General features: G+C 50.4%; 1 protein-coding gene across 2 annotated transcripts; it reads right to left on the reverse strand.

Annotated features, from left to right (window-relative positions):
- Nucleotides 1–954: 954 nt before the first annotated feature.
- Nucleotides 955–27,985, reverse strand: CSNK2A2 (casein kinase 2 alpha 2). Of its 2 annotated transcripts, XM_030227560.2 has the most exons (12): nt 27,774–27,981; nt 27,461–27,572; nt 16,633–16,734; nt 15,918–15,968; nt 9,691–9,750; nt 7,613–7,696; nt 6,685–6,795; nt 6,375–6,476; nt 5,961–6,061; nt 5,102–5,250; nt 4,821–4,914; nt 955–1,398 (listed from the first exon to the last, which is right to left on the reverse strand). In XM_030227560.2, the coding sequence occupies exons 1-11, from the start codon at nt 27,875–27,877 to the stop codon at nt 4,838–4,840; spliced, it is 1,053 nt and encodes a 350-aa protein (XP_030083420.1). In that variant the 5' UTR covers nt 27,878–27,981; the 3' UTR covers nt 955–1,398; nt 4,821–4,837. The 2 variants fall into 2 exon arrangements, with proteins under 2 accessions (XP_030083420.1, XP_050834926.1); XM_050978969.1 differs by lacking the exons at nt 955–1,398; nt 6,375–6,476 and having other exon boundaries at nt 3,391–4,914; nt 27,774–27,985.
- Between the last annotated feature and the right edge of the window lie 5 nt (nt 27,986–27,990).

Consider the following 27,990-nt stretch of genomic DNA (forward strand, 5'->3'; position numbering starts at 1 on the left):
TTAAACTGTTCCTTGGCAATGGACCATGCCCTGCCTTACAGCACCTTACAGTAGCTTAAACTTACCTGATGCCCATGTCCACATCTCCATGTGTGACACACCAGGACAGTGCCTTCCCATACCTGTACCCATTACAGGCCTTGTGCAAGGACTCATTCGTGCAATTCCACTTTGGCCAGTGCCCAGGGCTGGGTGAGAGCAGTGCTGAGTGGTTCTGTGCTTGGCAGGAGCCCATGGCTGAGCTCCCCTTCCTGGGAACCAGCAACAGGTCCCTCTTTCCTAGGCAGGAGCCTTGTCTCAGAGGTACCCTTTCCCCCAGGCAGCTTCATTATAGGGAAAAAATGTACAGGGAAAAACATATGGGCAATGAAGGAACGGGACAACACAAGAGAAATTACCATGTACAGTCATACAGAGTCCAGCTGGTGGCTTTTAGACAGAATTTCAAGTGGTTCATTAATACCCAAGGCCAGAGCCCAGCTTGGCCAACAATCATTATTGCAGGCAGACTCTCCTGAGCACTGCCAGTGAAGGACCACATCTGAGAGGAACTCCTGCAATGCAGTGGCCCTTGGGCAGGACCTCCAGGCTCACAGCTTTGCAGTCATGGTGCTGGGGAGGAGAAGGAGAGCCTGAGCCCAAGAAAGAAGAGATGGGAGCTCCAGGGGTTCACAGACAGAGCCCAAGGCTACCCAAGTTTGGAAAAAACAGGTACCAGCATTAGCACTCAGGCCACCACCCAGGCAGGCACCTTCAGAAGAGTGTGGGGGCCTAAGGAGGGAAAGGAAAAACACCTCCAAAGGAGGCAAGTGGCTCCTTTGCCTCTGCCCACACTGACTTTGTATGATTTTCTCTTGCTTTTCTTACCCAGCCTGTCCTAGCCGGGCACAGGGAACAGCTCACTCTGCCAACACTCTCCAGCTCCCTCCCCACTGAATACTCCTCCTTGCATGCTTCTTTTAAAACTTTTATTCAACAATATAGAATTATTTTAATTATAGTATAGAACTGTCCATCACGATACTACATCCCCTGCAACCCCCATGTCCTGGAAGAGACAGGCACAAGCTGTCTAACCGTGGTCCATCAGAGGTCGGGGGGGAACAGCTGGAACAGAGGAAGGAACGACTAACCAACAACTGCTTTGCACACCCTTCACATTTCCACGCTTTCTGGGTCAGGAAGAGCTCAACAAGGAAACAGAGGCAGAAGAACCTTTAACACTCGGAGGGAAGGGCTGCGGTCATAGCGAGGCGAGTGCCGTCCAGCCAGGCGTGTGCCCCGCTCTGAGCCCTGCCCACGCCGCGCAGTCCGCCCGCCGTCGCTCTACCGCGCCGATGGGACGTTTGATTTGGTTCTCATTCTGCTTATGGAAAATTGGGAGCAACAGCATCGGACCTGAGGAGAGATGGGAGGAGGGAAGTGAGCGTCGCGGGGCACTGCCAGCTCAACACGGAGCTCCTCGGCTGGGCACGCTGCCCCGGATCTGCCACCCCACCCCAGCCAGGCCCAGGCGCACCCTCCATGGCTCTCTGGACCTGGGGGCAGCAGGAAACCTCAGCCTGGAAGAGGTGAGAAGGGAAGGCAGAGCTGAGCAAGGCAAGAGAGAGATGCAGCCCAGCAAAGCACAACTGTCACAGACAGCCAGAGACAAGTTTGGACTTTTTTTCCATGACCTGCTGTTTGGAGTTTCCCTCCACTACCACAAACACCTCCCACAATTCCACTAAAAGTGCCCATCGTGCCCAGCACACTTGCAACAGACAAGCTGGCAAAGCTGCTTGCTGCATCCATTTCCTATTGCATCCCTCAGTGGCTGCTGGAGCTCAGTTTTGAGCCTTTCCTCTTCCAAGGCACTCAGCCAAACCAGTGCTCTACCTCTGTTAGAAAGCTGGAGCCAGGCCAGCTGAAAGGCCAGGAACATGCACTAGGACTTTCCTAACTTTCTCCAGGAGAAAGCAGATGAAGATAAAACATGTTTCCCAGTCCTCTTAACTTCCTAGGGACAAAGCACTCTTCCCCAGCTCCTGGCTGTCCTTACAGCCAGGAGAATGTTTTGCTAAGGTCCAGAGGAGAGAAGGATTTCCTGCTCTGAGTGCTGGAAGAGCCCCTGGCTGCAGAGATAAATTGGTGCAAGCTGCAGTTAAACATCCCCACTGCCCTGGGATCAGGAGACTCCATATCCTCCTCATTCCCAGACTACTCTTGCTCAGCTGCTGTTTCCCTCCAGGATGAATCTGTCACTGCTCATCCTACCCTAGAGCTGGGGTAGGGTTGTGGGGAGATAAGGAGCAGGTTGTTCCAGCCTCTCTGCTTACTGCAACCAGGGAAAGCCATTTCATTCTCTGGAAAAGCAACTCTCTTCCTCTTCTTGAGGCTACCAGGAAAGAATTCCTGATGCAGGTTTACAGAAAAGACACTTCCCCAAGTGCCACCTTGAAATTTCACCATCAGGTTCAGACACAGTCAAGCATTTATATGCAGTACACTCATACACAATGGTCAACACTGTTCACCTACCAAAGTTCCCCCACTCAACCCATTTTTCTTCTCCCCACCTCTTCTGCCTTGCCCCTCCAGAAGCTGGGAATGCCAACACACAAGAGCTGGAAAACAGACAAGCTTCTCCCATAGCAATTTGGACAGGCCATGAGAAACATCCACTTCTCAATGGAGCAATTCAATAGATATTTAAAATCAGTTCAAAACTTGATATTTAAACCCCAAACCAACCCTGCTGGTACTGGCACAGCGTAATAGCACAAGAGACCCTCCCCCTCCCCCCCCCCCCACCTCTCAGGCCAGGCAGCCAGGAGGGTGGGCAGATGGAAGGAGAGGGCTGGGAACATTCACCAATGCCTTCAGCAGCCTCTGCAGCAGAGCAAATGCTAGGAAGGCCCTGCAGGATTGCAGCAACCACAGGCTGCTCCTCAGCCAGACACCCAGAACAGTCCCCCTGTGCTCAGGTGCAAGGAGACAGCTACTCCCTACTCAGCACATCTTTAGACCAAGCCATCCATGCAGGCTGAAAGCAGACGAGCAGGGGGGTACACAGGTGGAGAACCCCAAGTTCCAGCTGTGCAGTGGTGACCTGGTCTGACCCACCAGGTAACAGCAGTCAGGTCTGTCCCTCAGTGGAGCACAAGAGCTGAGCCCCACGCTGTGCCCAAGCCTTCACACCTCCTCTGTGGCCCTGTGGCAGTGGAGACAATCTGCCCCAGAGAAACTCTCAGGGCTGACAGCAGGAAGAACTGCAACCAAAGACTGAGTGAGAGATCCCAAAAAAACACAGACAAGTGGGGCTGGAAGAGCTGACCTGCCCTCCTGGAGGACACAAGGCCTCCAGCTCTCAGGCCTTCTGGCTATCCCATAGATTTGAGACGGCAGACGTTCAGACGTATAGATATTTATTGGTTTCAGTGAATTATACAAATGGATTGACCTGCTGTCGATGCCAATAGAACTTTATTGGAATATGGAATGTAAACAGATGTTTCAAATAGAAACATTGCAACCTTATAAAAAATTAACTATTTCAACAATGCCGCAGAAGGAAATTCTGTGTTTAGGTGCTGGTGGGAAAACACTATCTCCAGCGTCTAGGTTTGAGTGTCACCAGAACCACTTGATGAAGTTACACACAGAACAAGTAGAGGAGGCAACTGTGAATTGTGGGGCTATAAAGCCATCGAGGGATCTGATGAAAGAACCCATAAGACGAACCCCCCACCCCCCAACAGGATCGGCACCCCAGAATTCAACAAATGGCTGACTTTGTTCAAACACTGCGTGGGATCCCAAGGCCTGGATCAGCAGCTGCACAGCCCCTGCCCTGACGCCGCTGTTTGTTGATCCTCCCCCCTCCCTGTGCTCTCCTCCCTGGCCTCCTCTCCACTCCTCCATCCTGCGGTGCTGGATTGAACCGCTCCAGAGCTGTGCTCTGGCATAAGTCTGCGTCTGGCACGAATTCTCATGGGAGCCACGTCATGAGGTACGTGGTTGCACACCTATCACAAGAAATCTTGCAACACTGACTTTCCTGAGCTCGGTGGGAAAGTCTGGATAGTCCCTCCCCTCTCCTGCCACAAGAGCAGCCCTCACATTCACAAGTTTCCAAAGCAGGTCTATTGAGTTTCTTCTCAGAGCGAGCCTTTGTCAAACACACTGGAGGGGGGAAACTCCTCTCCCCAGCAACTCGGATCAGTGCCTTTGTATTAATGCTCCAAACCAATCCCGAGATGCTGCTGGGTTTGTGGGTTGTTTTTTGTCAAACTGCCCCCCCTCCCCCCAACCACCCCGGCATTCACAATTGAAACTGGAATTCAAGGGCCAAATTCAAGCCCAGAGTGAGCAGTAAAGACTTGGACCTCAAAACAGAGTTGCACCTGCTGACCCCCAGCCTGAATTTGGTTCATTCAGAGTCTACAAGTCAGAAAGGCAAGTTTAGAAAGAGGCATGCTAAGGGCTGATGGTAGAACGACCAATTTGTCCCCACTGTCCCCACCAGCATGGTGGGGAAGGCTGGACTGAGAAGGAAGAGAAGGATCCATAGAGATGTGAACCAGAATCAGTTGTGTGGAGCCCTGGGGATATCACTACATATTTAGCTCTTGCAAGACCATTTGCCCAGGGCTTTGGTACCACAGGGTTAGAGTTACATTAACCACAACCACCAGAGAGGAACTGAGGTTTAAGACCCCCCCCAAGGTTAGATTTCTGCCGAGTATAAAGGGGAGGGAAAGGAGGGGGGGGTCCTTGGTTCTTTTCCCTTCACTGTGTGACCGAAGGTTTTGCTTTTATTTGTAAACATCTTGAATTACCCGTCGTTTTCCAGTCCTCATCGTGCTGTTGTCATGCCACTGGAGAGCACAGCATTTTCTGAGCTGGGCTGGGACTGCTCCTTCACCACTGGATCTGTAGGAGACAGACCAGGCAGGAAAAGGAAACAGTATTTAATAAAGCGGAAACTCCACCCAGGCAAATCCTTCCAGAGAGACTGCCCTGAAACCCCACAGAGCCGCTAAGGCTTTTGCAGAGTGGGGAGCCAAAATGTGCCCCCACAACTGCATCCCTGCTGGCCCCAGCTACTGCACAGACTCACAGAAATAGGGATGATCCATGGCCTCCTTGGCAGTCAGCCTCTGTTGATGGTCATATCGCAGCAGCTTGTCCAGGAGGTCAAGGACTTCAGGACTGACCAGGTGTCTGTTCTCACTGTGGATGAAGTTCTCCCAGCGCTTCCGGGAATGCCTGCAAAGGGACAAAGGGACCAGCTGTCACTGCACATGTCCCACGGGAATCACCTGCCACCAGCCACTTCTGAGTATAGGTGGCTGTGATAAACAGCCCAAAGCTCTTTCTTGCACAAGCTACTGCCCAGCAAACACCTGCCAAAGGTGGAAAATCCTCTTCTTTATGTACACAACTATATGATCTCCTGTGCCAGCAAAGGCACAACATTGCACATTCTCTTCTGTCTACAGGGACTAGACAACAGCATGTGGCAGGCAGGGTGACACTCTTGGGACTAGAACTGGTCTGGCTTGCCAGCCAGCCTCACAGAACCTGTCCTCACTAATCCCAGCCTCACAGAACCTGTCCTCACTATTCCATCCATTCTGCTTGTACTTTTCAGAAATCTCAACTGGAACACTCTGAGCCACTCAGCCCACACTTAACTGCAGTTTCTACATCTCTACATAAAGGATGTGAACATGCAGGAGGGAGAAGAAATAGGAGATGGCACATGAATCATGGGAGACACAAAAGGAAAGAGCCTGCATTTCAGTGACTTCCTGAGATGGCATGAGCAGCTAGATGTGAAGCCTGCAAGCAGCACCGTTATCCAGAAGATCGAGCAGGCCTTTGCTGAGAGTGCCTCAAGGGTACAGACATCAGTTTATCATCTCCCTCTCTGTGCTTACAAGGAAAAAAAGGCAGCATTTCACTTCTCCACTTACTGGCCCAGGATGTCATTGAAGTGTGGGTCCAGTTCTATGTGGTACTTCTTGAGATACCCATACAGCTCATCTGTGCCCAGGACCTTTGCGATGCGAACCAGCTGGAACAAAAGTCATGTTCAGAGAGCAGAAGGGCAGCCCACCACTCCTTTGCAGAGGCAAAGCTGCCCAAATCTAAGAGCCCTCTTTCTGGAAACATCCAGGCAGAAGGAGTTTCTCCCTTGAAACTTGTTTTTGCAAGATGTGCAGAAAACAAGTTTCCTACACAAGGCAGCAAAATCAGAGATGGCTCAACGAAACATAGCAGCATCCTCCCAGCCTGGCAGCCCCATCCCCAGAGCCTCCCCACCGTACACACAGAGATGAACTGGGGACAAACTTTTCACAAAGTAAGCCAAGTAACAATGTCTTTACTTGGTCATAATTGTCCTGGCCGTGGAAGAAGGGCTCCTTTCGGAAGATCATGCTTGCCAGCATACAGCCTAAACTCCACATGTCTAAGCTGTAGTCATACATCTGAGGGAGAAAAGGAGAAGCTGTCAGAAAAGGCACACTCACCACAGCCTCCACAAGCACAGGCAGCCTCAGCCTTTGCACTTCACAGCCAGCCTCTCTCCAACCCAGGCAATGCCCTGACAGGCAAAACCAGACAACCCAAAGGTGGCTGAAGTGCAGCCACAAGTGTTATCACTGGATAGACAGCAAGGAGGAGACAGACTCTTACTTGGTAGTCCACAAGGAGCTCTGGTCCTTTGAAGTACCTAGAGGCCACACGGACGTTGTATTCCTGAGCTGGATGGTAGAACTCGGCCAGACCCCAGTCTATGAGCCGCAGCTGAGCATGCAAGAGAGACACAGAGTCACCAGCCAGTCAGGAGAAGCCACAATGGCCAAACCTCAATCCCCTGATGCAAGTGTGGAGCCCAGGGTGGAGGAAGGACCTTTGTGGACAACAGAAGCTCTCAGCAATTCTCTGATCAGGTTTTTCCCTTTCCCCTAACATCAGCTGGTTGCGCAAAGGCCAGCTTAGACAGCTCCACTGCCTTCTGAGTCCAAGCACACTTTTACTGCTGGGCATCTGGCTCCTTACTAGCACCACCAGGTCCTTGAGTACCAGGAAACAGGCAAAAGTCTTATCCCACTGTTTAAAAGGGCTGGGCTGAAGGCAGTGTTGATTTTACCTGGGGACTGAGAGCAGAAAATAGGGTAGGAGGGGCTCAGCACACTCTGCAAGGCAGACCATCCCCACAGCTGCAGGGATGGACAACCTGCTTCCTAGGGATGGACTCCAGTAAGAGATTCCCTTCCTTATACACCTTGCCTTGCCTGTACAGCCACTGCTGATTGACAGAGAGGGACCTGTGGACCACCAATGAGACAGAAGTACCATGAGGTGGGGTAGGCCCCTGTGCTGCCCATTTCCTGTGGTCTAACCAGCACACCCCAGCAGTGAGGAAGCCATGGACTCCCACTGAGGCGCTTCTCTGTGGGACTTTGACCATCTCCTGATGCTGGCACAGATGGAGAGGAGCCAGTAGAGAAAGGTTACAGAGATTGTGCAGGTTAGAGGGGTATCTGCCAGGGCTATGGGTACAGAGGCAGCAGAGCTTTCCCTGGAAAACCCCTGCTTGTAAGCCCTGGTGTCACAGTACCTTTTTCTGTTGGTGGTCTATCATGACGTTGTGGGGTTTGACATCCCTGTGCATGATTCCCATGCTGTGACAGTAATCCAGGGCCTGGCAGACACACACACACACACATTAGACATGGCTGTGATCATGGGCACAGCATTACCAATGTAACAGACAGTTCTCAGCCAGAAGCAAGAGTTCACAAGAAGTGCCATAACCCTGGCATATGGAATGAGCAGTTTCAGCTCTTATGCTGCACATGATAAAGTGACAAGCTGGCAACAAGACTGTATGGACCTTGTGCCCTACTGCAGTCACAGGTGTTCCCTGTGTTCCCTGCACAGTTGTTGAAGAACATAATGCAGAGAGGTGTCCCACCTGGTGGCAAGCCCAGTGCTCCAACCTGGGTAGCCCTGTGCTTCCTAGGTCAGGCTTTCTTCCCTAGAAGGGGAATGATTCCTACATGCATGCAGTTTTATGGCCTTCCAGTGAGGCTTTCCACTTGTGTCCCAAAACACACCCAAGTTAGAAAGTCACCTCTGCCCTGCTGATTTAAGCCAAACTGCACTTAAAAAAGGCAAGTGATAGCACATGAGGGAGAGCAAAGCTGCTTCAAGCTTGTAGGCAAGAGCACATATAAGCTCCCCAGCTCCATGACCTTGCACCACTTGCCCCCCCAGCGCAGCTGTTCCCTTGAGCAAGGGGGTGAGAATGTTGTTTTCTCATCTCCAAGGGGAGGGAGATCCATCCATCAACATCTATCAGATGCTATGGCATCTCCAGCAGCACAGAAAGAGGGTACAGCTTGTAGTCATTCAATATCCAAGACACCAGTGCCAGGGAAGCAACGCTGTCCTTGGGCCTGTGCCACAGTGGGAAGCAAGGAGGCAACAGCTTCCATCCCAGCAGAGAACAGCCTGCAGTGACACGTGGCCTCACACAAACTGTGCTCCTGGATCTCCAGTCCAGGAGATCTCTAACAGGTTACACAAATTGCTTCCAGGCATGAAGCTCTTCTAGTGTTTTGTGTTGCCAAGGCTCAAGTATCATCTGAACTTCATCACCCCTCCCATCCTAATCCCAGGCTGCCTCAGGCTCACTCCCATACCCAGCAGGAAGGACCTTCCCTTGCAGACAGTTGGGCAAGCGTGGGGCTGAAGAGAAGAAAGCCTCCCTTGAGCCTACTGGATCTCTTTCAGAAGTCTCCTTCAGTCATCAAGTCCTAGAGCATAAAGGGCTTTCCTAGCCTGTCCCATTCCTTTCCAGAAGCATGGGAGCTGCAAAGTGCCAGCCCAGAAGTGCCAAGGCCCTGCTAGGACTGAGAAAGCCAAGCTGCTGTTTCAGCAGGTCAGCCCAGAACAGCCCTGGGATGGGTCAAACCTGTCAGCTCTCCCTTGTGCCCTGCTGCCTCCCCTGTCCTGCAGCTGGAGACCCCCAGGAGCCAGAGCAGCACATCCCACAGACCCACCATGGCGCCTGGAGGGAACTTCCATGGGGAAGTGCAAGCTAGGCTAGTTAAGGGGAGGTATTGAGGGCACTCCTCACCTTTCATCAGAGGGGCAAGGAAAACTTTGGCTGGGAGGTGTCAAAGGAAAATACTGATGTTACATGTAACAGCTGGCATAACTTAGTGGGCAGAATTCACCTTCTGGGGCTGCATTTGAATACTGCAGCAGAGGAAAGCCTGGAGCTGCCAATCCCTCTCTTCTACTCTCCCTAGCATCACAGCTCCCCAGCCCTGCCTCAAGGGCCTTGTCCTGGCTCTGGCTGTTTTTCTGGGAGTTGATTTTCCTCACAGCAGCCCAATGGTGCAAGAGTCATAGGGAGACCAAGCACAGCTCTACCTGGTGACACAATGACAAACCTCATTAGACCTCAGAGGATCACAGACTCTTTGGAGGTGACCAGAGGCCCCCAGTTTGGCTGCAATACCTCACAGCAACAAGCTTGGTAACCCAATCTCTTCCCAAACCTTCCCAGGTGATGAGACTTGAATTCTGCACTGAAGGAACCTCTTAACAACAGTGCCCATGAACCCCACTACTGCCTCTCTTGTTCCTAGTCTCCCCATCCAGACTGTCATGTGCAATGCCACTCACCTTAAGCAGCTCATACATATAAAACCGAATATCAAAGTCTGTCAGGATCTGGTACAGTTGCTGAAACAGATTTGGGGAGGGAGGAGAAAAAAAGAGAGAAAAAATAAATACTCCAGATTTGGATTAGTTTAATTTCCTGCACCCCACCTGCTTCCAGTCATTGATCCATTCCAGATTCCCTATGAATGCTACCATTCCTGGGGGCTCTCCTGATCTCAGACCTGCCAGGAAATTTAGAAAGTATGCAAGAGCTCCTGTGAAATGCTACTGGCATCATTCAGACTTGTCACAACTTTCCAGCAGATGTCTGGCAGTCTGTCCAAGGGGGACAGAACAAAAGCTCTGGAGGAGGTACAGAAAATTGTGACTTTTTTTCTGTTGTCAAGTCACTGTAATTACTTTGTATGCCAGCACTGACAACAGCATTCAAAGAAGGTGGGCTGGGAACACATGGGAAGGTGTTCAGGGTGTGACAGGGAGAGGAAAACATCAATCTAAAGGAGCATGGGGTTGGGAGGCACAAAGAGAGCCAGCCTTAGAGCAACAGGGCTCTATCCTCTATCCCAGGGTAAAGGCTAATGCAACTGAAGAGCACAGGAATGCTTGTGGGAGCAAGGAGAGCACAACTCGAATTGTGGGGAAGTGCTCACTGCCACCACTCTCCTCTCCTGTGTCCTGCAGCAGCTCATGTGGAAGTGAGAGCTCCAGGGGGCACTTCAACCTGCCCTGTGCCACCAGCACCATCACAGGGAAACTCATCTTCCTGCTGCTCCCACACCAGGTCACAGCTGGCCCAAAATTTGCCTTCTGCTCAGTATCTTTCAGTGGCTGTGGAGTCAGTCCAACCTTGTTGAGCTGTCCTCTCTTCCAGGGAAAGCAAGGCAAGATGCCAGGGCAGGGCAAGGAAGGACACTCACAGGGCAGCAGTGGGACCAGACCTCTCTGCCCTTTCTTACAAACAAGGATCATCTCACAGCTCAGACAAATCACCAATTGCATCAGCACTGGAGCCCGCTGTCCATCACAGGCACCACTTGGCAGCTTCAGGAAAAATCCCAGAGCAAGGGATTGAAATTCACATTCCAAAGAAGCAGCTCTGGCCCTGGATCCCCTCCAAGCCTATGCTGAGATCCTCAGGTTCCTGCCTTACTGAGGGCCATCTACAAACAGCCCCCGCCCAGCCCCAAAATCAGAAATCATTTGATAACATACAAGTGTCACTTACACACACAGAGCTTTAACAGCCTCCAGGACACAACTGCATTGTATTCTCATGAGCTGGGATGATCCTAATGCTTTGGAGCAACCCAGTGAAGCAGACAAGTGAGCAGGGAGCAAAAAAGACATAGCCACAAGCTACAGAGCCATAGCAGGGATGGATTTCCTGACTTGTGCACAAGTGATGCAGGACACAGGGCCAGCAGAGGACAGCTGAGTCCTTCCAGGTCTGTTTAAATGGCTTCCTAGGTTACAAACACTGTAAGCAATGTGTAAAACATGTCCTGGCATTCACTGCCCCATTCAACTTCACCAGGCAACATCAATGCACCTGGGGAAGGAGGAGGGCAGGAAAGGCAGTGGCATTACAAGACTAGGCCTCACTTTCCCTATTCCCTGGCTCTCTGCCTCTTGTAAGTGGGGAGGGGATGGAAGGGAGGTCACCAATGTCTTTCCTCTCAGACCTGCAATGCTGTTGCTTCTCTGGCTCATGGCCTTTGGCACTGGGCCATGATAAGCCCAAACTGTTGGGCAAACAGCATTCAACAGATTTCCCTAGGAGAGCTGCCTGTGAAACCCAGCCCCTCTGACCTCTGTGAGTGCCAAGGCCAGCAGTGTGGCCAGCAGTGCCCAGCTCTGCTCACCACAGGGAACAGTCCCTGCAGGAGCCTGCTCAGCCCTGCAGGCAGCCAATGAATGCAGACAGCTTTGAAGGACAGAGCCAAGGTTTCCACTGCAAGTGGCTCCTGCACAGGCAGCTGCCTCAAGCAGGCTTTGACAGAGGGCTCCAAATCCCCTCTGCCCGGCCTAGCAGGGCAGGACAGACACCTCCTTTGCACACATGCCCCATGTTCTGTTCTTACAGCTGTCTCTGTGGAGTAGGATTATCAGAAACATCACTGCGGGGATCACTCAGACCCAGCGCAAACATCTGCCCAGCACTCAGGATCCCATGAGGCCTCAGAGACCCAGGCTGGTCTCTTTTCTCCATACAGAGCACCAGGAAAGGCCAAACCCACCCATAGGCAGCCACTACCCCTCTCCAGCTTTTGGTGATATTTTGGCACACATCACAGAACCAATAAACCAATCATAAACCAATCCTGTTCATGCCTGGGGAGGCAGAGACACACTTCCCCCAGCATGGGGCTGACAGGAGTTAAATGCTTATTCCTCTCCCTTGAGTGAGCAACACAGCTGGCTACGTGCAGGAAGCAGCATCTGCAGAGCAACAGGGTGCCTGTGAGGAGACACACTGCTTTGGGGTGCAGGGCAGCAGCAGCAACAAAAGAAAAAAAAATGGGAAAACAGTTCCCAAAGCATCCAGCCTTGGCAGCCACACAAGGGAGGAGAATCTTTTCTACTTCTGCATTGCTTATGCAGGGCAACAACCATTTTTTTAAACAAACCCTGGATATACAAGAATAAAACCCACACAGACATTTCCCTCACAGCAACTGGGCCTGAAAAATCACCAAAATGCAGGTGAAGTGGAAGACTTGACTCAACAGCCCACTGTACCCACAACTCCAGCAAGCTGAACATTCAAAACCCTCCGTTGCTCACCTTTCTTATCCATCTCATCTTCAGCTCCAAACCTGCTAGAGCAAACCCAGCCAAGAACTGGTCCTTGAGACCTGTCTGGCCCCATTTGCCTCTTTGGGGCAATGAAAGGCACAGTACCAGGTACAAAATACGTGACAGCTGACAGTGGCTGAAGTGCAGGCGTCTCATTTCTAGTTTGAAGCCAATTAGCAAAAGACATTTAATTTCACTGATGGCTCCTCAGCTGCATGTGGCTCTGCAGTGCAGCTTTCATTTAAGGCAAATTGCTGTGGGGAGCTTGAATGCTCTCAGATGACAAGTAATGCAGCAGGTCTGAAGAGAAACACTAACCCTGCACACAAGCTGCTGTCCTCACACAGCAGAATACATATCCAGCCTGGCTCCAGCTCATGCTCCTGGCAAGTGCTGTCACTTCCAGAGGGGACCAGACAGGTAATTTAAGAAAATGTAATCAGCTCTGGGGAGGTATCACCTAAGTCTCCTGTTTATACCATCATTTAAGAATAGTGAAATAAAAGCTTGTGCTTCTGATCTGGGATCATCCACAGCCACAGCTTGGATCCCAAAGAACTGCAGCTTCTGCCCAGGCACAGAGAGCTGAGGAAACCCAGCAGCCACTTCCAGGGGTGCACTGGCATGAACAGTGTTCTGCCATTGGAAGAGGCAAAGGGGTCAAAGTATTAGCATCAAAGCAAAAAATAGTAATGCTGGAGGAAAGGAACTTCCAGAAAGGAGACAACTGAGCAGACATCCAAGTCTGTGAGCAGTTACTGCCAACAGGACAGAGAAAAATGAAAGCCTGTGGAGTAGTCAACAATCACCTGCTGCCTGCAAAATGTGTCTCCAGGAGCTAAGGCCTCCCAGCCTTCCTCACAGGAGGAAGGTCAGCCAGGACTGCCAACACTGCAGCAGCATTTCCCCTCCAGGGCTGCCAGCAGGCTGGGAGTCACAGCCCTCAGCCACACAAGCTGCCCTGGGAACCCCTCACACACCCTGAAGGTGATTTGCCAGTGACATGCTGGTTCTCATCAGTGCTGCTGAATCCAGATGCCAACAGAGAGATGGGCACATCAGCAACAGCCACACTCAAACAAAGAGAAGAGGTCCTTGTCACCTGGATTAGCTCCTGTGGCACTTAACTCCAGCAGAACTTGGCTGCCCAGAGAGACAAGGACTATGGAGCAGGGGGACAATGACTGGGTGCTCTGCAGCTGCTTCACATGTGGAGGTACAGAGCAAGCTGAGACCAACACAAGTGGTCTCACATACTCTGTACTCTCTGCTTGGCACTTCAGAGCAAGGGAAGAGACATCTTGGGAGTTTCTATATAGAAGAAGACACCCACAGGCACCTCAGTAGAAGCAGCTCTATAATCTGCAATTAGTTGCAGCCCCAAGAACCTACTCAAACAGGCAGACAGCTCATGGGAGTGGAGCATCAAACAACCCACACACCCCATACACAGCTAGGGAAATTCAGGTTACAAATAAGCTCTGAACACAAGAAGCCACACTGCATGCCCTGGGGACACACTTGCATTCCCAAGACAAGTTATTCCTGCCTTGTACCAATCAGCATCAAAAGCATCAATACTTTCTGTCTTGGACTTGTTCAGCTGTGAATTTGGACTTCCCCAAGGAGCAAGGCTTTCTCCCAGGAGCCTACAAAAGTCTGCTGTAAGCTCATGTAGTTGTTTCTAATGCAACAGCCAGAGCTGAGCACTGTCACTTGTGCAGTGGCCAGTCCAATGCTCCTCACTGCTGCAGCAGTGCCCAGCCTGGCTCTCCATGAGGCCAGGATGGCCAAAGGACCATGGGCCCCAAGCTCAGCATTTTCAGTTAAGAGTCCCTGCTGGCCACCAGCCCCAAGGTACTGCTGAACATTCCACTTCATGGACACATTTCAGTTTCTGGGGATATCCTTGAGGAAAATTTTTTCCTCTAAAGACACGTCAGAGTGGTGTAATCACATTTTGACTTGGAGACACACAAAGCAATCCTCAGCAAGGTGTACCAATGCCTGAGCAACATAGCTTATCTCAAGACATGTATTAAAAATAAAAATCAATGAAATAATTAAAAGTTCCCTAAAGAGAAAGTTAAAAACTTCTAGGACCAGCATTCCAAGGAGGCTGTGGGTCACAGACGCACAGGGGCACATTCCCAACACACGAGGCACTGGCACAGCCCAGCTGATGTCAACAAAACCCAGGCAAACCAAACCTGCTTTAATTAGCCCTGAAAGGTCACCACAGAGCACTCCTCTCATGGCTGTTTACTTGATGGAGGCAACACTCCTCTTCCCACCCAGAGCTGTCAGGGCAGATGCTGCTGCAAGTTGCTGTTCTTGTAGCTCATGCAGTGTATCTCTACATGGTTTAAGCAGCACTCAGACCTTCACTGCAGCATGGCTGCAGCTCTGGCTACACACACACATCCCACCTGGCAGTATCCAGCTCACCAGCCCACCCCAGAGGGACACAAACTATGTGTGCTGGCCCTCAGCATGCAGGGCTGCAGGAGCTGGTCTGTGAGCCAGCTGCCTCCTTTACAACCAACACCAGCCCAAGATCCTTCTCTGGGTGTTTGGTACATCTGCTTCCTACAAAACCTGTAGCTACATAATGATCTGGGACAGAAAGGAAGAAAAAACCCACCATCCCATAACATGGAATGAAAGAGATCCCTGAATGGAGCAGGAGGAATGACTGCTGGCTTTCTAATGGCAACTGCTCAGTTAATTCTCCACCACTGACTTAGTGATTTAGGGTAAAGGCTCACATGGGGGAAACAAAGATACCATTAAGATAGGTGTGGCTGCTAATTATAGATCCCTTTTGTCTAGAAGCATTTTGGAAGCAAAGGCAGTTGTAGCTGCAGTCTGACAGAAGGACCCTCATTTTGGGAGCAGTAATATCCCTTGAGCCTCCAGACATCAGAAGAGCCAGGGAATATGCTACAGCCTCAGACAAGAAAAAGAAAGCTCTTAAGATGTATTCAAGAATGTTCAATCCCTCACTACTAGGCCCATGAGCAGTGGGAGATGAGCTTTCCAGCCTCTGCTACCCCACAGTTCCCAGGTCTGAAGGATTCCAGAATAAGGCAGTGTCACCAGCTCCATCAACTGCACTGCTGTAAACAGAGCACTACAGCTCAGGGATTAACTTGGGCTGAATATATAGCACAGCACTGATTACTAAATTGAGAGGGGAGCAAGAATATCTAACCTGTTGACCTTACTGTTCAGAGTTGGGACATTCAGCACACAAACCTTCTATGCCTTTTCATCTAGAGCCCAGGTTTCTGATTTACATGGCGAAAGAAAAGTAAAGCTCACAATTGTGAAAACCCTAAATTCCCCCTACAGCTCTTGAGGATTATATGAAAATCACAGCATTTTACAGAAATGGGAAGCCTCCCTCCTCTACACTCAGGCAAACTCACCTTAAAATCTGTGTTATTGATGTACTCAAACACCAAAGCAGGGGTCTTTGACTGCAAGAGAGAAAAAGTCATGGTTTAAAATACACACTTGACCTTTCTTTGGCTCCAAGAGACCTGAGAAAGCCTTTGCTTCCTGCCCAGCTCTCACTAGGGACCCTGCTCATACCCCCCACACTGAGCACCAATTTGGCATTTTGGCCAGTGCTGCTCCCCCCTCGCCATGGAGCAGAGAGAGCACTGGGCAAGGCAAAACGTGTCACCAGGAGCTCAGGCCTCCCAGCCTTCCTCCCAGGAGAGAGGTCAGCCAGAACTGTGACACTGCAGCAGGATTTCCTCTCCAGGGCTGCCAGCAGGCCAGGAGTCACAGCCCTCAGCCAGCTGCCAGTCACAGAAAACTCCCCAGGAATGGGGTAACTGTGGCAGGGCAGACCACGGTATGACCACTGGTCACTGCATAGGACAGCAACCAGAAGGATTAAAGGGCTTAATATCCAGTTGCCCTGGCTGGATCTTAGGTTACAGATGCCAGACAGAAGGTTACAGGCTCTACTTTCTTACAGAAAATTTGTAGGACTTCAAAACTTTCCCCCATTAGCTGGGGCAACTGACGAAGGACACAGAAGGGGTGTTGAAGAGGAGCCCACCAAACCAACCAGCCTGTGCCTTCAGCTGGTGGAAAGGCAATCCCAACACACCCCCCAACACAGGCACCTACCACTGGATCCTTGACAGTGTCAATCAGATTAATGATGTTGGTGCCACCACGGAGATTCTCCAGAATCTTAACCTCGCGTTTTATCTTCTTTTTCTTCACTGGCTTAAATAGACAAAAGAAATTAGAAGTGAGAGTCCTTCCAGAAATTAACACTGACTTCTGCCACTGATTTTGACTGGAACACATCACCTCCCCTCCTCTCTCTGCTCCCACCCTCACACAGGAATATTTTGAGCACCAAAGAGGAGACAGACACTTTGCATGAGCGAGGATTTCCCTCTCATCCACGAAACCCTTCCATGCATCAGGGGGACAATCAAACCACTCCAGAAAAACAGAACTGTGACTCCAGTAACTGTGGTTAAAAGTGCCTTGGACTGCTATGTGGTAACTTCAACATACTGATTCATGTTGTGCACTCAGAGTCACAGGACAAGCATGGTGGACCTAGCTTTGCTTTTGTTTACCAGCACTAATCAGTCTTTCACTTTTCAACCTGTTTCCCAATGAGTAATTGAATCCCATGAAACAATAACCTGAGAGTCTCCAGCACCAAGATTACTTGTAAGCTCAGACACTGCTGTGCCTCACTTGCAAACATTTCAAATGCACAAAGCCAACTGCACTGCATGTCACTGCATCCATAACCATGATTATTTTTAAAGCCTAAAGACATTTTAAACAGTTTTGACTCCTCCTCTAATCTGCTCAGTCTCAGGAGCCCTCTTTGCAAAGTAAGCTTTCCTCTGGACATCCCCCTGTGGAGAATGACAAAGAACAGCTGCTCCCAAGGCAGAGGCTCAGTGCTTGGGCTGGCTTTTACACTCTGCTGATCCAGTGGTTCACTTCAATGCAAATGATCCTTTCTGTAACTCATCCACTCCCAGCACAACCCTGCCTGCTGGAAATGAAAGGCAGTTTAGAGCAGATAAGAGGTGAGACTTTTTCATGAGCCTTGGCTATTGACCAGTGTGGGCAGGACCAGCTGCAAGTCACCAAGTCTAGCAGTCCTTCATTTCACATCTGGAACATCCCCTCCTGCCCCACCAGTATCACTAAAAAGAACTGCAGAGACATCTTGCAGGGACTGGTAAAGCCCTTTGCCAGTAAAGCCCCATCTCTGAGGCTGCTGACGAAAGCACTCCTCTCCAGACTTCTAGCTTTCTAAAACATTCATCATCTGGCACTGAATCTGGTGTGTGTGGAGGGGTGTGATGAGCAATGGCAAAGGTATGAGGCACCTTCCCAAAGTAACACACATTAGCAGATGTCTGAGTGAAGGACAAGGAGCCACAGGAGCTCAACAGCTCATGCTCACCACCTCACCTCTGCCACAGCCTCCCACTTCTATGACGGCCACAGAATGCTGATGGTACAACTCATACTTCCCTTACAGGCAGATCCAAGGCAATCCCTGTTTTCAGACCCCTGGCAGAAATGTATGAGCAGATAGGAGAAGGAACAGAAGGTTTTATATAGTGGGAAAATATGGCATTTATGTAAGTGATAAAATATGCTGTATTTCCAGGCTCTTCAGGTGGCTGAAACCTTCAGATTCGAATCCTGCTCTTCTCCTCTTGCAAGTTAAAAGGCATGAGCTAGACTTTAAAGCCAAAAGATGAGAATCTCAGCCTGAAGCAAAGCGCCAAAAATAACACCAATGCCAGCACAGGGAGCGTCAGCACCTCATAAAGCCACTGCGGAAAATGGCAGCAAGGCCACCACAGCTGTCAGAGCTGGAGCGATGCTGGGCAGGGCTTGCTGGGGAGTGGGACCAACAGCCCCAGGGCAGTACCCAGAGAATGCTGGAGCTCCTGGGAGCTTGGACACAAAGGGAGAACCAGCCAGAGCAGGGGCATGTAAACCAGCAAGAGTGAGGGCTACATCTTGGAACCTGAGAGGAGGATGCTTCATTAGGAGCTAATTTAATTTATGTCAGCATGGAGACAGACACCGCCCTTGAGTCACCCACATGCACAGATCTTACCAGAACGCCAAGATGGAATTAGAGAATGTAATTTGGTTACTCTGCTTGCCCAGTGAGGCAGTTGCACACACAAGCTGTTTTTCAAGGAACTTCAAAGAGGAATTGAGGCACTGACATCCTGAAGGTGCTCCCTGAATGGCCTGGCTATGACAGACTCCAGCCTCTCTGCTGCAACACTTGCTCCTGACTGCGAGCTGAAACAGTCCCTGAACATAGCCAAGAGAACCCAAAGCCCACTGAGAAACACCTTTCCCTCTGTACTGTAGTTATTTCAGGGGCCTTTTGCATCAGCTAGGGGAGGCTATCCCTCCAAGATTCCCTTTTCTCCTTTCATAGCAGCCACTGCTTCCACTGGGGCAGAAGCTGTTGTCTTCCAGTCACTTCCACTTGCTTTTTTTACCTTTTGCAGGATGGGAAAATGATGCTCTGCGTTATCTCCATCAGAAATCTACCCTTACCCACCACACACTAAAACACTAGAGCAGACAAAATCAGTGACTTGTGGAAAAAAGGAGAGAAGAAAGTTGGTCTTTTTTAATGAAATGCCTGCAGATAATCACCACCAGCAGCATCTCTGACATCACCAAGGGAAGACACTCGGGCGAACACTGTCTCAGCAAGAGGGAGAGTTAAAAGCCACTGGCTGTTTGCACTTTTTCCTGCTAAGCTGCAGGACTGCAGAGCTCTGGCCAGGTTGATCACACCATCCCCATATCAGCTGTGAGCTGGGACCAGGGCCCCACCAGCCTCCAGGTAGGGCTAGGGCTGGGAAGCCCTGCATCCTCAGAACACACTCAGAGTGGGGTTTTCCACCACTAAGTAAACAAGGATGAGGCAAAAGAAATGCCATTGGCTGAAGTAATTTCAGAGGAAAAGCTATTGCCCAGGAGTGTCCTCAGAGAGAGCAATGGGGGGGGAACAGTTTCCCCATTTCAGTGGTGACTGCTGGCCTGCACCCCATCCCACACAGCTTTCACCCACCTAGCCTCACACCACCTCCTACCCACAGGTCCCACACCACTGCTCCAGCCACAGCTGCACAGCCCCTGGAAGTGCCATCCAAGGGCACATCACTGGGGCTCCTTTTTTGCCCAGTAACCCATTCCAAGCCCAAGCCCTTGCATCTGGCAGGTCAAACACCTTGGTGCAAACCACTCCAATACATGGCCAGCAATGCATTGGGGGTAACTGTTCAAACCAGAGAAACTTTGCTGATTTCCCTCATGTCCCAAAGCCCAGTACAGCTCAAACTACAGGCTGGCAGCAGCATATCAGCCACGCACCAGGATTAAGTCTGGGTTGCTACAACTGTCTCTCAGAGTCACCCGATCTGTCTCTCCAAGGATGTTGACTCCAAACACACATGGATTAAATGTGAACTGAAGCTATTATGGCCTCCAACCATCTGCCTCTCCCAGCAGGGATAGCTTCTAAAACACCAGCCCTTGCAGCCAGAGTATTTTTAACAATACTCATTTAAGGCTATTTTATTAAACCAGGCTATGAACAGCAGCATTTCAGGTTGTGCTGCCCACACAGGCCAGTCCTCCTGCACTGGGAGGGGGATTTCAAGCAGAGGAAAGGAGCAGGCCGCTCAACAAAATTAACTGCTCCTGAGTTTGATCTGCCTGTGTTTGCAAGGCAGTGTTTTACACAGGTACAGCCTCCAACTCCATCTGTTCTCATGCCAAAGGTATTTCAAAGCTTTCCTCCATGCTGGGATTCTCCAGTGACCAGTATGGGTCAAAGCCCTTCCCTTTGGAAGGGGCTCCAACACAGTCCCTCTGCTCTGTGCAAACACCTACTTCTGTGAAATCTGTACAAACTTGACAGCTTGGAGACTTCTGTCGCATTTGGTTGAAATTGGCCAACCAGTGCAAAAACTACTGGGGGGAGGAGGGGAGAAAGGCTGACAGACAGCAGGATTGCGTAAGACTCGTTTCCATAGGAAACCAGGCTAAAAGACATGTCTCAGTTTAACCGTGTCTACACTGGGAGGGGTTTAATTACTTCAACTGCATCAGTACCCTTAGAACAACATTACTGTCTAGCACAAGCCAGTTTTTCAGTTTCCCAGAAAATTGCTTCCTTCCTCAGGCAAACTGGAAGTGAGGTGGCTGTGGATTGTGGAGACAAAACATACAGCTCACAGCTGAGTGTCCAGAGCAGAGGGACAAGATGACCTCCAGCCACCTTGGTGGCTGCAGGACTCCCACCCTACCAGCCAAATGGATCAAGATGCTTTAATTCACTTGAAAGTCAGGCAGAAGAGACAGTGACAGTGACCAGAGCTATCCCAACTCTCTTTGCCCAAAGTCTGGGGAGCATCATGCAAAGCTATCCCTCTGCAGAAGTGAAAAATGTCACACAATAAGCTTTGCAGTCAGGTAGATCAAGAAGAAAACACCTTTTTGTGACCAAGAGAACAGATCCTGGGTCATTTCCCACAGGATCATGCAAACTTGTAAGGGAAGGAGTCCAGCTGCAGCAAACACCAGCTGGGAGAATTAACATTGTTTGCTAAAATAAACCTTTAAATAAAAGACTGCAACCATCACTTCCTGTCTTGAAGGAATAAATGGCTGCCTGGCTAAACATCTTTTTTGCTTGGTTTCTAAAGCAAAGGGAGTACACTGTTCTGTCAGATGCTCCAGTTCCAGCCTTCCCCAACAACCTGGGAAGGCATTGCTTGAATTCAAGCAAAGAGAGAAATCAGATTTGTTATCCAAAGTTCTCTATGCATTTTCTCACTGTGAAAGAAAAACAGTGACCAGGAAGGCATGTGAAATACGAGTTAAGTCCAAAGCATAAAAATCATTTTACATTAGCCCAGAGCAGGCAGCCCAGCAGTGCACACATGCTGCCAGCTGAGGAGCACACGTGCTGCTCTGAAGGAATCCCAGAAGGTGCTGGGCTTTGCCCAGCAGGTGCTCTGAAACAAAACTGGGGTTAGCACAGCAGGAAAGAAGGTTTAGCAGTCAAAAGATACAAATCCACGAGAAACTAAAGTAATGTATTCCACCACCCCATTAAAAAAAATCAATTTTTTGCTCACCAAGCCTGAATAGCCTGGAAATACAACGATGCTTCCAGTGAACAAGCAGGGAGATGTGAACACACAGTGTCCAGGACCAGTGAAAGGCTCGAGCAGCATCCCTGTCACAGGCTTTGAACATTTAAAAGCTGGCACTAGAAGCTCATTTGTCTCTAGCAAGTATTATCAAAAGGATCACAATAATCAGCCTATAAAGCCTGACACCAATTGCTCAATAGGAAAATTGGCTTCAGAGCAGCTCTGCTTATTTTGCCAGACATCAGCTGGGAAACCAAATAATCGTATTCCAAAGAGCTACAAAATCGAGGAGCCCACTTATGTTAACATTCTGTTGGTTGTTTGCATTTTACCACTTCCATTGTGGAATTCAAACTTTTGTGAGCTGCTCTTGAATTTTAGAGAAGAGGGGGGGAAAACATACCTAGAAAGTACAAAAGTACTATTGCTTTTTTAGTGAAATAAAATATACTTAAGTTTGGTAGAATATCCCAGCATGTATTCTAAAGGCAGTTTCATTTTTTCCTTCAGAATCCTTTTCATTCCAACAGGGCACACCCCAAAACATCCCTCCTGGGGCTTCAGAACTGCCCATGATACATCAAGAATTCTGCAGTCAACTAAAAGTGAGACATGAGGACCAAGCTCTGATTCCCACCACCATTCCATGCGATGGAAATCATTCCTTTAGGCCCTTGCAAACAGAAACAATGCTCTATCTCACCCTTCTCCACGGGGGAGCTGCAGCTTTGCAGCTCATCAGTTCCTTGGTGTTACACCACCACCACAAGAGTCACCAGCTGCATCTCCAGGCCTCTGCAAGGCACCCAGTACTGTCCCAGTTGGTCTCAGCTCACACAAGGCTGGACTCCAGCAGCCAACTCTGCCAAGCTTATTGTGGGCAACTGGTGTTTGAAAGACCAGAGCTATGTACCCATCTCTCTTGCAAAAGGGCTCATTTCAAGACTGCCAGAGGAGGAAGTGGGACAGGGGGAGCTGATTCAGTGCATGCAAATGCAGGAGGAGCAAGAGACACAGAGTTACCAGGAGCAGGCATTGAACAGCTTTGGTGGAAGGTCACTGATGCAGTCAAAAGTTCCAGCCTGAGGGACCAACAGCATCCAATCCTATTTCCCTGTGCAATCCCTTCTGCACACCAGCATGAGAGTAATTTCAGCCTCCCTCTAGAACAAGCTGATGTATGTGGGCTCTAAATCTTGTAGAGACAGAAGAAAACTTGGCAGAGCCACCATCCCAACTTGGTTCTCTAGCTGGAGTGATAACTGGAGTTCAACAACGGCAGGATCTTCCAAGAGTGCCTGGTATAAGCAGCAGCTCTGGAGGGTTCACACAGCCCAAATGGGGGAACAGGGGAAAAACAAAGCCAAACAAGCAAGAATGCACTTGTGAAACCATGTACATGGTTGAAATTTCCAGTGCATGGACTCAGCACAGAGGGACAAAAGCCACCAAAGGAGAAAAAGGCTATTTCATCACTGCTGCAGGACCTCCATCTCACTGGTCCCTCTCCTTGCATCTGCATTCTTCCCCTACCTCCACCCATGTTGTGCCTATGCAGAGTAACCACACTAGGAGACAAACCAGCCTCTTTTTGATGGGTTTAATGCTTTGCAGGCAAGTAGAGCATACATGGAGACACAGGTGCATCACAAAAGCAGGATGACTCCTGATTCCTGTAGAGGCCTGCCATGCTGTAATCTCCACTCCCATGGAGGGGGTGCAGTAGGGATGGAGGCAGTACAGGAGACTGGGAGGTGAAGGACACACCTATACATGTGGTACAGCCAACACTCAGCACCAGCACTAACTGCAGGTAACTCATAACAGCAGCATTCTCACTACATGGTATCACCTGTAGCAGTTACAAGCAACTTGGAAAGTCAGCCTTGGCTTTTGGAGTGGCAAGTTGCAACACTGTTCACATCCTCCAAGAACACTGTTACCCCAGAACAGAGGATTCACTTTAAAGGCATGCAGGGAGACATCTTGGAGCTGCATTAGCAGAAAAACAAAATGAGAACCTCATCAAAGAGACAGCACAGACTGACCTCAGTGGTCCATCAAAAACTTCTGTGTGGCAAGATACGGAAGAGGAGAGCTGTGCTTCAGATACCTGCATTGCATGTAGACAACACAGGACTCACTGGCAACAAGGACGTCTTAAACTTCCTTTGTATGTACTGAGGAATGTCAGGCCTCATCCTGGGAGTCAAACCTTAGCATCAGATTTAAGCACGACACGAAAACACGTACAGAACACTTTCACACCCTCCTCCTTCCTGGTGTGGGCTGCCCCAAGGCAGGCAGGAAGCAGGGGCACAGCTGTACCCAGGCCAGCCAGATCAAAAAGCAGACAGGAACCTCCAACACCTGCAAGGGAGTGAGGAGCAGAGCTGCTGGCTGCCCTACTAACCTGAGGGGTAGGAAGGTCAGTACAGTGCAGTCCCCATACTTCAGCAACTTCTCACTCTTTGCTCCCTAAATACATTGAAAAGGGGTAGAGTTGTCCTCTGCCTCACTGCTCAAGATAAAAGCTTCTGAAGGATGTTGGGCAGGGGGTGTCTTGTGTGGCAAACCAGGCTCCTGCCTCACTGCTTTGCACACATCATGCAACACAGTGCATCCTGATGTCCTGCTGCAGTGGAGTGAGAAGCAACGTGCTTGCTTAATTTTTCTTTTTAAAAAAGAGCTGCAGAATTTTCCCAGGAAAAGTGACATTAAGAGCATCATATTTGTAAGGCACTTGATCCAGAAAATGGTAATGTCAAAGTCAATTGCATGATCTTAATTCTCTTCCTTTGCTGATACACGTTATGACTACAACTAACAACATCCCCATTTTCCTGCAGGATATGCCTGGTCCTGCACTTGGGGTAGGAGAACTGAAAGGAAATGCTGGGTGCTAACCAGGGAAGCAGGACACCTTGCTTTATGTAAGTCCAAAAGGCTGAGAGCACTGTGGTACCAACCAGAGCCCTCAGCTCCCTGGCCTTGTCCAAAGCTGAAGTCTTCATGGAGCACTTACAGACAAACCAGGCAAGTGGCTGCCCTAAGAGGAAGAGCAGTTATCTCCCTCATGCAGCCCTAAACCAGGACCTATGCTCTAGTCTCAGCTTTGTTGAGGCTAAGGGACTTGCCCAAAGTCACACAGGAAATCTCTGTGGCTCAGTTCTGCATCAAAGGGTGATAAAATTTCCTGACCTCTGTGGAGGATGGTACAAGATGTTCAGGTAGTACAACACCAAACAGGGGAAGTACTTGCTATGTGCTAGCTTGAGCTCCGTAAGGACAAGCTGCTTCAACGAGCAAAGGCCAGGAAGACACACCAGTGACTTCCCATGAGGCTGAGATATCAAGACAGTGACTCTTGCTAAAACTCACTCTAACACCTAACATAAATTGTACTCTCAAAGAATGTTAAAGAGAAAGGAGCAACTGTGCTAAACGTCTGCATCCATTGCCCAACCACGGTACTTCCCTTTGACCCATCCCTGCATCACACAAAAACCTGAAGACTTTTGGTTGCATTTCTCATCGCACAGAATCTAAATTTTTCCCGTCTTAGGAGGAACAGAGACACCCAGCCCCTCTGCTAAGGCTCCCCTATAGATACATGCAATTACATTTGCAATTAAGTTTTGAGACTAGTTACAGGAAACCAGAGGCACTTTCCACAGATCAGAGTGATGTTATTGCCACACTTCACAGGTTTTCATAATGTACACAACGTGGTGCTCTGAAACTCCCTTTTCACTGACCCACTTTCCACTGAGGAGAAAGTTCATCTTTATTTATCTGGACCTTCTGCTTTTCCTTGCTCGCTCACAGGAATGCTGTCTGCATGTTAATGCAAGTGGGGAGAGCCAGGGGAACCAGTGGCAACACCAACCACTTCATATCTGGGACAATCCAGTCTCCTGCTTGCAGGGCATTAAGGCAACACATTCAGGCCCCAAGGAGAAGGAGCACCCAGCTGCCCTCAGATGACTCTTGCCAGCTGACTCACCGTCCAAGGCTGACAGGCTCCCTAGACGTGACAGAGTTCAGCTGCTACAGGCAGAGCAGCATCGCTCCAGGGGAGGCTCTTTGGGCTGGGAAGAGGCAAGGAGCAGGGTTTCTGATGACTTTCCCTGCAGCCTCCTCCCAGCCTTGTGGTGCCTTTCTATGTGGGACAAGACCTAGGATTTCAATAAACCACAGCAGTCCCAAAGAGACCATCAAGGGCTCCACAGCAGCATGCACAACTGCACGGTTTCCCTAGTCACAAGGCATCTTGCTATAAAATCCAGCTCTGCACTTGCCACTTGTGACCACTGTCTCACAGCAAAAATTTCTGCCTGCATCTGCTTTAAAAAAGACAAAACACCAAACCACAGAAAGCATCCAAAGGAGGGGGAGCATGCCAGAGGAACCTGGCTTGGCAAGGACACGTGAACCTCACCACTCTGCCCTGACGTCAGGCTCAGCCACAGAGGCTCTCCCAAACAGCTCACCTGGCCACCTCCTTGCCCACAGCCAAAGCTGGGGGTTGTGTGCCTCCTCCCAGAGGCAGATGGAAGACCATCACCCTTCCCAGGAGCACTGGCTGGACAAACCATGGCAAGTTCTTTGGGAAGCTAAGGCAGATCCCAAGGAAGCAGGCAGAGTGAGAGAGTGAGAATGTCAGCAGAGACAGCCAGACACGGTATCCAAGTGGATCTACTGAGTGCCTTAAGGCTACAGCCCTGCAGAGATGCATGTCCTGGAAAGCTGCTCTTCTCAGTGGCTGCAGGGGCACACTAAGCTCAGAATCCCCTGCACACTGTGGATGAATGTGTGCCCAAATTCTTAGGACACCCATGGTCAGACACTGGCTCCCACGTGCTCTTGGGGAACAAGTGACAAGTGTCGCTAGTCCAACAAGTGACAGCCGCAAGTGTCAGCCAAGCCAGAACCAAACATACTGCAACTCTAACCTTTCATCTCTGTCTTAACTCCCCTGCCTGCCCTGAGATCACTAACACAGAGTGCTGCTAGGACAGTTAGCACAGATTGCTGTGAGCTGTTGCTTCAGTGTCAAACACTGTGAGACATGCCCTGCAGCGTACAACGCATGCACAGCCCTCCCAAACTACAACCTTCCAGTGCTCCACAAAGGTTCCCACAGCCAACCCCACCAGGGTCAACACACCAGCACACAGGTCACCAACACTGCCAAACTTTGGTAGCTCTCCTTGAACCCCCTCAAGTTTCCAGTGTTTGTAGTCTGGCTGTGATGAAGTTCTTTCCCACATGAGATCCTCCAAGGGACTGAATATAAAATATTGGTGCTTTTTTAACTGCTGAGCATCCCACAGCCTAACTCTGAAAAGGCCACATGCCGCTGTCTGGAGATTAACAGAAGGATTCCCCGCTCCAGGCTTCACATTCCTGTTGAAATGGCAGTGCCTGGGCTGTTTTAGACAGGCATTGCCAGATACGATTTGCCAAACACAGGCAGAACACGCAACGCTGTTCAAATGTCAGGACTCAGAGCTCTCCCCCACCAGAGGAACTCTCAGCCCTGAGCTACGCTGGACAAGGAGGGGTGGAGACATCAAAACACTTGCGCTACAGCACGCAAGACACCAAATCCATTTCCAAACATACCATCCCAATGTCCTTAACGAGAAAACAGGAGTTTTGGGGTGAAGAAAGAGATCCAACAGTTCTTTGGCCCTGCCAACCCAGCTTCTCTCTCTCTTGCTCCCAGCCACCACAAGCCTCTCCATCATCAACGGGATACTCACCTTGAGGATCTTCACGACGACCCTCTCGTTGTTGGTGATGTTGATGGCCTCAAAGACCTCGCTGTACTTCCCTCGGCCGAGCTTTCGAACCAGCTGGTAGTCGTCCTGGTTGCTGCGGGCACCAAGAGAAGAGAGGCGGTGGTGGGGGAAGAGTGGATAACGAACAGGGCAGCAGGCCGGGGAGCGGGGTCCCCTCCCAGCCCCCCGGGACAGCCCAGCACAGCCCAGCACGGCAGCGGGGTATCAGGAAACCCTCCCCACGGGCTGAGGCCCTCCCGCGGCAGGGAGGGCGGGTCCCCGCACGGCGCTTTACCCCCAGCTCGGGACGTGCGCCTCGTAGTCCCAGTACTCGCGGCTCCTCAGGCTGTTCACCTCCGCGTACACCCGCGCCCGGCTGCCGGCGGCCGGGCCGGGCATGGCGGCGCCGGGCGGCGGCTGCAGCAGGAGGAGGAGGAGGGCGCGGGGCCGGCGCGGGAGGCCGGCGAGGCGGGGCGCGGCGCGCAGGAGGGCGGCGGCGGCGGGCGGCAGGG

Source organism: Serinus canaria, chromosome 11, assembly GCF_022539315.1.
Source record: "Serinus canaria isolate serCan28SL12 chromosome 11, serCan2020, whole genome shotgun sequence".
NCBI lineage: Eukaryota > Metazoa > Chordata > Aves > Passeriformes > Fringillidae > Serinus > Serinus canaria.